This window comes from Palaemon carinicauda, chromosome 18, assembly GCF_036898095.1.
Source record: "Palaemon carinicauda isolate YSFRI2023 chromosome 18, ASM3689809v2, whole genome shotgun sequence".
NCBI lineage: Eukaryota > Metazoa > Arthropoda > Malacostraca > Decapoda > Palaemonidae > Palaemon > Palaemon carinicauda.
This window is the reverse complement of record NC_090742.1, coordinates 273,441-288,112: the sequence shown is the minus strand read 5'-3', so window position 1 is coordinate 288,112 and position 14,672 is coordinate 273,441. Positions and strand designations below refer to the sequence as shown.

The window sequence follows — 14,672 nt, the reverse complement described above, 5'->3', positions numbered from 1 at the left end:
AATCCAACCATCGTTTCCGCCTGTTCCAAATATCTATAATAACAATTCCTTGGATGACATTAACTGACAGAGGAAAGAAAAGAGAATATAAGGTACCATTGTAAAATGCTTATTGTATAGTTATTAAGAAAGCATGCAATCCCGCTGAGCTAAGCACAGCAGATTTAACTTAACTATATATGTAGCCGGATCTTCTGGCACAATCAAAATTCAATACTCATATATCAATTTAACTTTACAGGTGGTACGCTGTCAGGAGACAGCATGCACTGCTGTGTTGCAGCAATCGTGCGGGCATGAGGCCTGCCGATTTCATGCCGGGTGTGCGGTCCAGGTGGACAACCTTTTGGTTTGGCATCCGGAAGGATTAGAGATCTGTTACGCTTTGGTTTCAGACGTAACGAGTGACTTGTTATGTACAACATTCCGTCCTCTAGAAATAATTATTGAGGATATTGGAAATGATTATTGAGCATATTGGAAATTTGTAACTTGAAAAATACATAGTCTTTTATAGGTTAAGTTCTAACAGGAATATCTCTTTCAGACCACTCAAGCCATTAAGAGTGCTTCCCTGGCGACCCTCAAGACCTGGGTCGGTGGCTTTGGCCGTAATATGAAGGGTAAGAAGCAGTATATCCTGGCGGAAGATATGTGCGCCCTGCTTTACCCGAATGCCAAGATGTCAGCGGCAGTGGCAACGGAAGTAGCGGCCCCAATCATCTCCAGGATCAGGGAAGAGACTCAAGTCCTCCCTGAAGATCTGGAGGGACTAGGCGATGACGTATTGGAAGATGTAGCAGCGATCAACTTATATGTCGGACCGATGGTCGTCGACTCCGCCGGACAAGGTTGGGAGGTAAGTGAGGCAGGTGGCATCTGGTCTAAGATTCCTCTTCTTAGTCCGGCGCAGTCTAACTCTTCCTCTATCATTTCTTTCCAGGGGTTCACTGGGAATGTCATGGCTAGGGACAAGCCATGCTCAGTAGCCCCTAAAGTAAAACATATGAAGAAGGCCCTACCCAAAGCTGGCAAGCCTTCTAAGCTACCCAAAACACTCCCAACCAGACCATCTTCAGCTTCTAAGCTACTGATGGACTCGGCAAGGGCTAATCCTCTACATCAAGGGTCGAGAGCAAGGAGCTCAAAGGGGAAGACGCCGGAACTTGCTTTCGATCCGGTAGCCTTCTCGAGCCAGCTCATGGAGAGGATGGGTATTATAGTCCAATCCCAGATTGGACCAATTGCCAATCGCCGCAGTCTATGGACAATTTAGCCCTGAGACTGCAAAATCGGGAAAATCTGATAGAAAATCTCTTGCGATCCGGGCTACCACAACAAGAGCAGTTTGTGGTCCCGGACGCGTCAAAGCTCCCGGCGTTCGTTAAGAACAACCCGTGGCGATTGGCTCTTCATGCATCGTTCTCCGAGGGCATGTTGAGAATTGAAGGATGTGGTACCTGTCCGGTAGAAGATTTTGAATTCTACCCGCCGGGTTTACAATTCCCCTTCCCTGGTTACGCGCCTGACAGAGGAAGCGCTAATAAGGGTTGACAAGGTTCCCAAGGAAACCGTTGTCTTCCCAAAAGAGCAAGCTCAGTCTGCCTGGGTCCGGACTTCAAATGATTGGGAATGTGTCAATACGAAATTAACCCCTCATAAAGGTACGTATACTATGTTTGTGGTGGAAGGGCAAACCCCAACACCATGCACCACAAAGGTAGTAGACCTTACCTTACAAGCGGCTATTGAAGACAAGCCCATGCCGCAACTAAAAGTAACGGACCCAACTTCCCTGTTGTTCCTGGGAGACCAAGAATGCTGGATTGACGCACCAGCTACTTTCACGGCAGGGAAATTGAACCCGGACTGTGCCACCACACAGTTCAGTGAACGACTCCCCAGACTTCTGGACTCTGATTAGAATAGAGTACGAAGCAAGAATCAGGCTGAGTAGATCTATCAATTCAGCCATGATGGCGGATATGACTTCATTAGTCTATGCCGAGGAGCCACTTTTTAAAATCTTGACAAAGTCCTTGCTTCACACACTACAATGTGATGCATATGACTTAGCAGTGGCGCGACACAATTGCCGGAAGCACGTCTTAGCTGAGGCCTCCATTAGGCACGAGCCTAACTGACTAATTAAGGCCTCAATCTGGGGAGCGGACCTATTCTCGGAGGACGTGGTAAATAGCGTCCTCGGAGAAGCAGCCAGAGTCAACCAAAGCCTCAAAGTCCGGTGGCGTCTAATTCCTAAAGGAAAATTCGAACCCACCGGAACACAATCAAGAGGCAGGAAAAGACCAAGGGAGTTTCAATCCTTCCAAGGTCCACGGACTCAAGCTGTGGTACAAGCATTGCCAGTATCCCAGATGAGCCACCCTTCCACCTCAAAAACTCAGCCACAACAACAATATGTGTGGGTAAGCCAGCCACCTCAACAACAACTAGCCACTACTCCATTTACTACGTCTCTGGCGTATAACCCTTCCTTTGAATCACAGGGAGTGTTTCACGGGTATAATAGGCATGTGAGAGGTAGTAGAGCTAGGGGAACCTTTCGCCATAGAGGCAGCGGAAGAGCGTCCGGGAGGGGCAGAGGATTCCGAGGGAGCCGTGGAAGCAGACCTGCAAACCAATGAGACTCCTCAGGTAGGAGGGAGGCTATACCTCTTCCGGAGCCGTTGGACTTTCAGCAAACGGGCACACAGCATAATAACGAAGGGCCTGGGGTGGAGTTGGATACAAGGGCCCCCTCCACCAACCAGTTTTTATCAGATTCCAACGGCAGATCTAACACTTTTCACCAAAGATCTCCTGAAGAATGCAATAAAAGAGGTAAAACGCTTAAAATTTCAAGGTCGCTTGTTTAGCGTGCCAAAGAAAGACTCGGACAAACGAAGAGTAATCTTAGATCTGTCCCATTTGAATACATATATTCAATGCGACAAGTTCCATATGCTGACCGTCTCGCAGGTGCGGACCTTACATCCCCGTTGGGCCGTCACCACCTCTATAGATCTTACAGACGCTTATTATCATGTTCCGATAGCAAGGCATTTTCGTCCTTTCCTAGGATTCAAGCTAGGCAAACGGGTATATATCTTCAAAGTGATGCCGTTCGGACTCAATATAGCGCCCCGGATATTCATGAAGTTGGCGGAGACAGTAGTCCAAGAGCTGAGAACTCAAGGAATACAGTTAGTGGCCTACCTAGACGATTGGCTTATTTGGGCCAACAGCGTCGAGGAATGCCACAAGGCGACGGACCAAGTAATAAAATTCCTGGAATACTTAGGGTTCCAAATAAATTTCAAAAAGTCCCGTCTTACTCCGGCAACATGCGTCCAGTGGTTAATTTTACAATGGAACCTGACCACACACAAGCTGTCGATTCCACCAAAGAAGAGGAAAGAGATAGCAAGAAACAGGAAAAGCTTTCTAAAAGACAAACTAACATCCCGGAGTAACCAAGAAAGAATTCTAGGCTCACTCCAGTTTGCCTCAGTAACACACATATTACTGAAAGCCATCAATTGAGTTTGGCGATCCAAATCAAACAGGAAAAATCTAGACAAAATTTCTCGGATTCCATCAATACTGAGGAAAAGACTTCAACCATGGACGAGAGTCAAAAACCTAGCAAAATCAGTACCTCTACAATTCCCACCACCGGCATTAGTAATCCATACAAGGTTTGTGGTCAGTGACATTCTGTCAACTACACATCAATATCCTAGAGGCCATGGCAGTGCTCTTGGCTCTAAAAAGACTTTCCCCATCAAAGAAACAACATATCAGACTAATACTAGACAACGCGGTGATAGTCCACTGCATAAAAAGGGGAGGTTCCAAATCAAGTCACATAAATCTTCTCAATGGCAACAAAGAACCATTGGCGCCTGTCAGCTGTTCACCTGGCGGGGGTAAGGAATGTAGTCGCGGATGCATTGTCAAAACTCCGCTGGAGTCGGAATGGTCCTTAGACAAAAAGTCATTCAATTGGATCTGCCGACAAGTTCCGGATCTCCAAGTAGATCTATTTGCCACGTAATCCAACCACAAGCTACAATGTTATGTAGCCCCCAACCTGGACCCTCTGGCCTATGCCACAGACGCCATGTCCATAGACTGGAACAACTGGCGGAGGATTTACCTGTTTCCACCTATAAACATGCTAATGAAAGTCCTGGACAAGCTCAGGACTTTCAAAGGACAGATTGCCCTAGTAGCCCCCAATTGGCCCTAAAGCAACTGGTTTCCTCTCTTGGTGGAACTAGGACTCTGTCCTCGGCGGATTCCCAACCCAAAGTTAACACAGATAGTACAAACTCACAGTGTGTCAGCTTCCTCAAGAATTCAGAGTGCCCTAACTTTATGGACTTTATGAAATTTGCAGCACAAAAAGATGCTGAGATTGACCCTCTTAACACATTGCTCCTAGAGTCAGACAAAAGATAATCTACCCTTCGGCAATATGATTCTGCCATAAGGAAGCTAGCCAAATTTCTGAAAGACTTAGAGGTTCAGACAATGACTATGAATCTGGCAGTTACCTTTTTCAAAACTTTGTTTGAAGGAGGCCTAGCCGCTAATACTATTACTACAATTAAATCTGCTTTAAAGATCATTTTTATGAATAGAACTTACCTGGCAGTTATATATATATACTGTATATAGCTAGTCTCCAACTATAGCTATATATATATGACTGCCAGGTAAGTATTCATAAAACTTTGTTTTATCATAAAAACTCCATATTTCAGTTCGGGTTCAATATAAATCTTACAGATTTGTATTTTTCTTCTATTTCGAGAGCCTGTGCTAGACTAAAACCAGTAACTTGTCCTCACACAGTTTCCTGGTTTTTAAATGATGTCCTTAAACTATCTTCTGACACTGATAATGACTCATGCACTTAAATAACTCTTCTTAGGAAGACGTTATTTTTGATAAGTTTAATCTCAGCAGCCAGAATATCTGAACTCTCAACATTATCTAGAGAACCAGATCACATTGACTTTCTTTCTTCTGGTGAAATATTAATCTCTCCAGATAGAAAATTCATAGCAAAGAGTGAGGATCCACAGAATAGATGGTCCCCGTGGAAGATTGTCCCACTTCCACAGGATTTATCTCTGTGCCCAGTTAACATTCTGAAAGCCTATTTGAATAGAACTCCTAATAAGTCTTCAGGCCCTTTGTTTATTAGAGAGAATGGAGGAACCATTTCCCTGAAAGGAATCAGACAACAGATTCTTTATTTTATTAAACATGCCAACCCGGAATCAGTCCTACATGCCCATGATATCCGAGCAGTGGCTACATCAGTCAATTATTTTCATCACATGAATTTTGAAGAATTAAAAAGATATACAGGCTGGAAATCACCGGCAGTATTCAAACGCCACTATCTAAAAATCCTTGGAAGCTCTAAAATTTGCAACAGTGGCAGCAGGGAATGTGGTTCCTCCGGATATAACAGAACCATTATAACAGGGTCCTATCTTCATATAATATTATTTCCTTTTAGTGCCCTTTCTCCTACCTGCCTTGCTTATTGTCCCTGCTTTAATCTTGACCTTCATTTGGATTACACTTTAACCCATGCTTATGATGTATATATATTACTAATGTTTATTGTATTATATTTAGACATCCTATGTTCTTCATTTTTGGAAGTTTTTTCTCTAATTTTACCAATAAGTTTTGGATCTCTGACCTGGTATTGTAATTTAAGAGATTAGTAAAATTAAGGTTTATTATTAAAACACACTTAATTAAATTATTCTAATTTTATTTCAGTTCCTTAACTATATGTGTATTTCCAAGCTTATGTGACCAATTCTCTGTTACTATTTCAGGGAGCGACACAGGTTGAGCCCAGAAAAGGGATTTTGACAAAGGAAAAATCTATTTCTAGGCGAGGGACCTGTGTCGCCCAATGAACCCACCCCCCTTTTTTCCTCCCCCTTGGCTGGCCCAAGCTTGGGGTGCTATTAGTAATAATGGGAGGCACGTGGGTGGGGGTGGTAGTAGCGGGCAGTAGTCGGATGTAGAACGGCACCTCGTAGTAACGGGGGATGTTGAGGAAGGAGAAGACTAATTGGTAAGGGACCTCTGATAGTGGTTTTAACACGCCCCAGTTACTATAACGACACCCTATAAGGGTGAGCGAGCTGTGTATATTCCTGGCATACCATGCAACTTTTTCTCTGGTATATTTAGCAGTATTTATACCTAAGGAGCATTTCACAGAGCGACACAGGTCCTTCGCCCAGAAATAAATTTTTCCTTTGTCAAAATCCATTTTTAGTGTGTATTACTATATTTAACATAATATTGCCATTGCTCTTTAAAACTATCCTTGTATTTTTGCTCATGTGTAGGTTGTCTTCCTATTATTGGTGTGGGAGGTATATCCAGTGGAGAAGATGCTTATGAAAAAATCCGTGCTGGTGCCAGTCTAATACAGCTTTACTCTGGTTTAATTTATCATGGTCCACCCCTTGTTAAGAAAATTACAAATGAACTGGAAGAATTGTTGAGGTAAGGAATTTTCCTGCCGTGTTTTTGTTGTCTCGTGTACTTGATCATAGTTAACCCAACTTAAACTATAGATTTGGGTTAACTCACCAATACTGTAATTGAATTTGGGCAAAGCCTTTGTGATTATCTGCTTTTCTTGTAAGAATCTAATGTCAAGTATAGTAGTGTAACCAGACCAGGTCTTTTGTTTTTAATTTGTTATTTAGAGCATTGTAATTTTTGAGGATAACTGTTCGAGTCCAACTAGAATCACAAGGTGCCAAATTATTGTTCCTCATATTCTGACTTGACAGGTTGGGCTCCTTTGAGTAATATAGACATATATAGTACTTCCTGCTTATCTATAGATGTCAAGTTTGGAGACCCACCCCACGAGGCTGGCAAAATTCACATATAATAGGGACCCTAAACTTTATGCATATGGTTACATATATAATATTGATAATGTATACAAATAATACAGTACTGTAATTATAATATACTACATTATTATACAAACAAGATTGGTATTCTCTCACTCTATTTCTCATCTAATACTGATAATTTGGTATGACCTGCTGATTTACTAACATGAAAGAGCAAATTTTTCAGTGAAGTTCCTTAAACTTATTGAAAAAAATGGTACATTATGTTCAAATCTATCCACTAATCATCATATCTTATTGTACCACTCTTGTATCCAACGGATGGCTCTGTCATTTGCTTTGCCTACTTGCTAATTTTTTTTATGCTCAAAGATTCATTTCTATATTTCCCCCATCTTTCCACAAAACCCTGATACAGTTTTCAGGGTTGGTAAAAAGTAGATTCCAGTAAGGGTTCTGTTGGTGCACAGCTCATCGCAGATATGAGATCCTTTCATAGAGCCTTGTTTTTTATTTATTTTAAATTCTTCTACTGTGAAGCCCTTGGTTTCCCGCAATCCAGTCTGCTCTTTCAGATTGCAAGGCAGAAGGTTGAGTTGGTAGCCTGGATCTTTATATCCCCTCATATGCAGAAGTAAGCACTCATAAACAACCTCTTATTTCATGTATGGATGTTCTAATTCCCTTAGAACAAGATATATCTACTAGAAAAATCTGTTAAAGTATAGGCAAAAACTGATCTGTTGTTTTATCTTTTGGATGGCAGTCCTCATCGTTCGCTTACAAGCTTGGCCTCTGGCATATACTAGGCTTGCTCTAATGGTGTAATTATAATGGCTAGTACTTCAACTGCCAAAACGGGTCCCTTGATAAAAGAATAGACAAATGTTCCCTTACAAAGTAAACAAAAAAAAAAAAAAAAAAATGGGAAGACCAGTAAGTAATGTCTTGGAAAATCCTTCAGAACAGGAAGATGATAATGAATAAAACAGGGGAAGAGCTTAACTCCAAAATCAGCCCTCTTGAATAAACCTGAGGAATTGCAATCAGAGCCATAACAGACACCACTTCTAGAGGGCTACGTTGAGGCCTGTAATGGTGGACTTACTACATTCTGTTCTTTCAGTAATTAACATGGGAGCATCTAATGCATTCATTGCCACGTTACTGCTACTGGTAAAGGGAATTAGGTGCATGTTTGTCTTGAAAAATGTATTGAAAGCTCTATTAAAAACAGTGAGAAGAAGTTGAGAGGTACAGTAGATCTGGTGTATGTCATCAAATGATCTGACCAGTCCATAAGTTTCTCAAGAATCTAGTCTAAATATGAAGGAACATGAAGTTGAGCCCTTCTCTACCTCATCCTTCTAAATGAATTTAGATGTAAATGCTAATTTGAATATCACTTCCTGGATGCCCATTACAACTAAAGTATATTTTTATATATTCGCCCAGGTCGTAGAGGCAGACCAAGTTTTAACAGAACCAATTTGGAAGGTTGTCTTAAACTATTTTTTTTTTATTCTTATCCCTTCTTCCATATTCAGTTATATGGAGTGTCAGTTTTTAGGATTTGAAGGGAGACCAATTGCTTTGTTGTTTTGATCATCTTGGTTAGTATGAGACAGAACTTTACTAGGAAGCCATTATTATTGAAAAGATCTGTAAGATGCATTGCCCATACCTGTAATTGTTTTCCATGCTCCAAGTACACTGGTTTAGTAGCTGGAAACTGCAAGAAGTCTTCCTACTGATAAACCCACTCAGGCAGTGCAAATTATTAGTTTTGTATTCAAAAACAATATTTTTAAATATCTAACTTCCCTGGTAGTTACATATATATAGCTTTATCCCGCCGATTCGTCGCGCACGGCAGAAATTCAAAATTCGCGGCAATCACCGATAGGTGGCCAGGTGATCATACCTGTGCTCCCTCTATGCAGGTACCTGGAACCATTCCCATTTGTCCTCAGAAATTCCCTGCCGTCGTTCTAGCAACACAGAAATTCGCTCTACTTTGTTTGGGTTTGCTTTAACTACAAATTGGTGAAGTACCCATTGCTTTTTTTTGGTTGATGGCTTTCGCTGATATTGGATTTTCCTTTCTTTTTCACACGAATTAGATAGATTTTCTTGGTCCGACTTGGACAGTTTATTTTAACTTGTTTTCTGGATTTTCAAGATGGCTGCCTCTGTTGTTAGACTTTGTGTGAAGGGGTGCAAGACCGGCTTTCAAAAGCTGCTCTTGATCCCCACACAGTATGTAGAAATGCAGAGGGCATGTGTGTACTTTTCTTTTTCTTTTGGAATATGATCGCTATGTTTGTAAGCTTGAAAGGGATAGGATCAGGAATTTTTCCCCCTACTGTAAAAGCTAACGAACCAACTCTTAAAGTCATGATGGTGGAAGGAAATCATTCCGCCAGCACTATGACGTCACAAATCATGTGACGTAAACTCTACGAAGAATGACTTGCAAATATGTAAATTAATTTCTTTTTCTTGCAAGGAATGTAAAGAAAATACTAACTTACAAAGCATAAGTATTTAATTTTTATAATGTAAGGGAAATATATTATTTTTAAGTAAATATTTGTCCTATTAGTATACAGTACTTTCTTTAGATAATCATCGATCTGTTATCAGAGACTAAAACTAGCGTACAGTCAATTTACGCTACGTAGTACTCATGACGATCGTTACAGTTCCACAAATACTTTGTATCGTTATTTAATATTTCGATATTGGGAATACTAATATTAATCGTATAGCCTATTGAATTCTCATTCTAGCCCTTAGCGAAAGAGTAGAATCTCTCGCAGTGGGCAGATCTAAATTATGGTCTGATGTGAAAGAGTTAAAAGTGCTAGTTTCAGTGCTTAAATCAGGGCAGTGGAGGGTGCGGCTGCTTGGACCTGTCGTTCTCCTAGCCCTGGACCTCTTCCATGCTCCCCAACCCCTGGGAGAAGGAATGTCGACAGGCTAAGGGAGGCGAGAGGCGTTAGCCCCATAGCAGTCGTCCCCTCGAACGTACTTGTTGACGCTAACCAGGAAGCTCGCCCTCGGCATGGGAAAGGCTAGGTAAAAGTGTTATCTTCGCCGTCGGATGAAGCAGCTCACAGACGGGGCTGGCGTCTTACGTATTTCCCTTCCTGCTAGACAAGAAGAGAGTTGCTCGTCATGACGCTCGAGCGTCAAGATTCTAAACGCCATGACGCCTAGTGTCAGAAAGCCAATCACGTCATGAAACCGAGCGTCGAGATCGCGAATGTCGTAGTTCCGAGTGTCAAGATCGCGAACGTCATAGTTCCGAGCGTCAAGATCGCGAACGTCATAGTTCCGAGCGTCTAGTGTTGGAACAACGTGACACCAGGCGTCATGATATTGGACTCCTTGACGCCAGAAGTCAGGATAAGACCGGAGTTAGGACAGCGAGACACTAACAGCCAGCAAGACGCGGACTCGCTGCAAGTTGCAGCGCTCATACATGCTCCCTCGCAGCAAGCTGGACGTGTGACGGGAGGTGACAAGGATCGTGATGCTCCCTCGCAACATGCTGGACGCATGCATGACGCACACAAGTAGGACGATGCGTGTGATTCCCTCACTCGTTCGACATCAGAAATCGCTAATCATTTGGAAGAGATCTCAGAGGAGGAGACGCAAGAAACTTTCCCTGAGGCGGATCTGAAAAGATTATTATTATTATTATTATTATTATTATTATTATTATTATTATTATTATTATTATTATTATTACCAGCCAAGCTACAACCCTAGTTGGAAAAGCAAGATGCTATAAGCCCAAGGGCTCCAATAGGAAAAAATAGCCCAGTGAGGAAAGGAAATAAGGAAATAAATAAATGATGAGAATAAATTAACAATAAATCATTCCAAAAACAGTAACAACGTCAAAACAGATATGTCCTATATAAACCATTAACAACGTCAAAACAGATATGTTATATATAAACTATAAAAAGACTCATGTCAGCCTGGTCAACATAAAAACATTTGCTCCAACTTTGAACTTTTGAAGTTCTACTGATTCAACTACCCGAATAGGAAGACCATTCCACAACTTGGTAACAGCTGGAATAAAACTTCTAGAATACGGTGTAGTATTGGGCCTCATGATGGAGAAGGCCTGGCGGACTTATTTCCGAATGATTTTCAGCAGGCTGTTCCTTGGAGCCTGCCCTCGCAGTTTATGAAGGGTAGACCCCAGAAGTCTTCCTCCTTCAAGAAGACAGTTTTAGCCAGATCGGTGAAGAGGGCTTTTTCGACGTTGAATGACTGGACTTTGAAGAAAAGGGAACAGGGAAAGACAACCTTATCCTTCCCCCTAACAAGATTGGCTTCTAGATCTAGCGTGTGGTACGAGACTGGGGAGGCTCTCGGCTTGGGAGTTCCTGCCTCTTCCCAAGGGGACTTCTCCAGACTCGTAGACGCCTCGCGTAGAACAGCCATGACTAAGACTAAAGTTATGTGGTCCACTTCGGAAAAGGACCACTTGCTGAAAGGGGCTTCAGGACAATTGAAATCTTCACTTTGATGGACTGGACTCTTGGAGCCCTCGCAGATGTTACGGACGAAAAGAACGAGACGCAAATGCACCTTATTGCCTGTCTCGATAAAGCTGTGAGGGACGGGACAGTCGAACTAACAGCCCTTTTCACAGCAGGTATTATTAAGAAAAGAGCTATGCTGTTTCTTTCCTGTCGTCAGGAGTGACGCTCGCTCAGAGAGCAGAGCTCTAGTATGCTCCCTTGACCAAACACCTCTTCCTTTCAGAGCTAGTGAAGGATTTATCGGCAGCTCTTGCGCAACAAGCAACGCAAGATCTGATTACAAGGACTGCGAGGAAAGTTCTTCTGGCAAGAAGCCTTTTCAAGAGGAAGCCAGAGAATGGCTGCTGGAGGGCAACCTCGTAAAACCCCAAACAGCAACCGAAACCTAAAAAGTGAACTCAACAACCTCCAGACACAAGTGGGAGCCAGGTTTTCCCACTACTGGCAAGAGTGGAGCCAAAGGGGAGTGGACGATTGGACAGTCGAAGTACTGAAGGAAGGATACAAATTCCCTTCCTAAGGAAGCCTCCTCTTTCGCCAAAGCCGTTAGAGTTGACAGCTACATACTTCTGGTACCCAAGAACTCGGGGGATTGGAGATCCGTTCTGGACGTAAGTCCACTTAACAAGTACGTGAGCAAAGTCAAGTTTGCTATGGAGACATCTGTGTCAGTCCTAGCAGGCACCAGACAAGGAGACTGGATGGTGTCGATGTACCTGCAGGACGCATATTTTCACGTCCCAATTCACCCGAACTACAGGAAATATCTGAGGTTTGTACATCACTCTACTCAACAACTGTTCAGTTCAGAACACTTTGTTTTGGACTAAGTACGGCTCCTTACGTTTTCACACGAGTGGTATCGAACGTGGCTCTCTGGTTGCATCTGGAAGGGGTACGAATATCGATGTACCTGGACGACTGGATAATCAGAGCCAGGTTGCAAGGAAAGTGTCTGGAGGATCTACAAGTGACTACATCTATGTCCACTTCAGTTCCATCTGTCAAGATTTTGGACAAGAGACCAAGGCCTAGAGACGTGGATTCCGATCCCTCTGGGAATCAGGAATCAGTTGAGTTGGTGGGACGACCCCAACAAGCTACAAGAAGGCTTCGAACTTCAACAGAAGAACCCCGACCTAGTGTTGTATTCAGACGCATCAGAAGTGGGGTGGGGTGAAACACTGGGGAAGGGCGAGATCTCGGGTCTATGGGAAGACCATCAGAAGAAATGGCACATAAACGTGAAGGAACTGGTGGCCATTCATCTAGTGCTAATATAATTCCAGGAGGAGGTCCAAACAAGTTAGTACAGGTCAACGCAGACAACATCACAGCGTTGGCCTACATCAGGAAACAGGGAGGCACTCGTTCGGATTCCCTTTACGAGGCAGCAAAGATCTCCAGCTGTGGGCAAAAGCGAACAATATAACTCTGATAACCCGCTTCATAGAGGGAGAGAAGAATGTCAGAGCGGATCTTCTCAGCAGAGGAAGACAGGTTCTCACGACAGAATGGAACCTACATCACAAGGTGTGCAGCAGGCTTTGGAATCTGTGGGGAGAACCGTCGATAGACCTCTTTGCAACGCAGAGAACAAAGAGGTTACCTGTTTACTGCTCTCCAGTCCCAGACCAGGAAGCAGTTGCAGTGGACACCTTCCTCTTGGAGTGGGAAGGACTAGACACGTACGCCTTTCCCCCCATTCAGGATCCTAGACAGAGTCGTGAAGAAGTTCAGGGAGTTGAGCAATGCCTGTATGACCCTGATAGCTCCGTTTTGGCCCATGAGACCCTGGATCACAGAAGTGATGGAGTGGTTAGTAGACACCCCCAGATCGTTACCTTGTCGGAACGATCTACTCAGACAGCCACATATAGAGAGATACCATCGAAATCTCCTCGCTCTCAATCTAACTGCCTTTTGACTATCGAAAAAACTGGCAAGAGCGAAGGGCTTTTCAAGGGAAGCTGCAAGAGCAATCGCGAGAGCGAGGGGGATGTCCACAATTAAGGTGTACCAGTTAAAGTGGGACGTGTTCAGGGAATGGTGCAGAGTTAACAACATTTCCTCTTCCAGTACCTCTCTACTCAACTGGCAGATTTTCTGTTACACTTAAGAACCCAAGAGAAAGTAGTAGTATCAACCATCAAGGGATACCGCAGCATGCTAGCTTCCGGCTTCCGTCAGAGATATTGACGTGTCGGGAGACAAGGATCTCTCGGATCTCATAAGGTCCTTTGAGACAATTAAGAGGAAGGACAACCCAACCCCCTCTTGGAATTTGGATGTAGTCCTGATGTTTTTAACCTTAAGCAGGTTTGAACCTCTCGACAAGGCTTCGTGGAAGGATCTCACTAAGAAGACCCTATTCCTTGTTGCGTTGGCAACATCCGAAAGAATAGGAGAATTGCAAGTCTTTAGCAAAAATGTAGGCTTCAATGGAGAGGATGCAGTCTGCTCACTGCAACTAGTTTTTCTCGGCAAGAACGTGAATCCTTCTCAACCATGGCCCAGATTCTTTACCATACCAGGGTTAACCCTTTTACCCCCAGGCTATTTGGAAATTTCCAACCCTTAACCCCCAAGGGGTTATTTTCCCAGCACATTTTGCAGTATATTTTTTTTAAATTGCTCTAACAGCCTTAATTTTTGTCATAGAGGGGTCAGGTTGGTCTTATTCTCTTGGAAAATGCCTGAATTTTTATAGCATTTTTTTGAAAAAGGACGTACCAGTACGTCCATGGGGGTAAAGGGATGGCTTTTGTGAAACGTACCAGTACGTCCTTTGGGGGTAAAAGGGTTAACTCATTTAGTAGGACAGGAAAAGGAGAGAGGCCTTTGTCCAGTGAGGGCCCTAAAAAAATTTATATGCAGAGGATCAAAAACATGAGAGGACAGGCAGACAACCTCTGGTGCTCGGTGAAGAAACTTTCGTTACCCTTGTCAAAGAATGCACTGGCGTTCCTTATCAAGGATTTAATAAGGGAAGCTCACCAGAACTGATGAGAAAAGCTTCCCAATCCTCAAAGGCAAAGCACATGAAGTAAGAGCTGTGGCAACTTCGATGGCTTATAGACACAAGTCTATAAAATCGATTTTGAAAGCGACATTCTGGCGAAGTAAATCAATCTTCGCAGATTGTTACCTAAAGAGGTACAGACCCAATAGGAGGATTGTT

At 43.1% G+C, this 14,672-nt stretch overlaps 1 protein-coding gene and 2 pseudogenes across 1 annotated transcript in view; all 3 read left to right on the top strand.

The window, feature by feature from the left end:
- LOC137657574 (dihydroorotate dehydrogenase (quinone), mitochondrial-like) overlaps nt 1-14,672 on the top strand; it is a 207,377-nt gene that overhangs the window by 169,581 nt on the left and 23,124 nt on the right. Inside the window, exon 7 of the mRNA XM_068391908.1 lies at nt 6,396-6,555. Within this exon, the coding sequence (XP_068248009.1) occupies nt 6,396-6,555 (160 nt within the window). The remainder of the gene's footprint in view (nt 1-6,395; nt 6,556-14,672) is intronic.
- Nucleotides 54-3,476, top strand: LOC137657962 (uncharacterized; annotated as a pseudogene).
- LOC137657961 (uncharacterized) lies at nt 3,902-5,753 on the top strand (annotated as a pseudogene).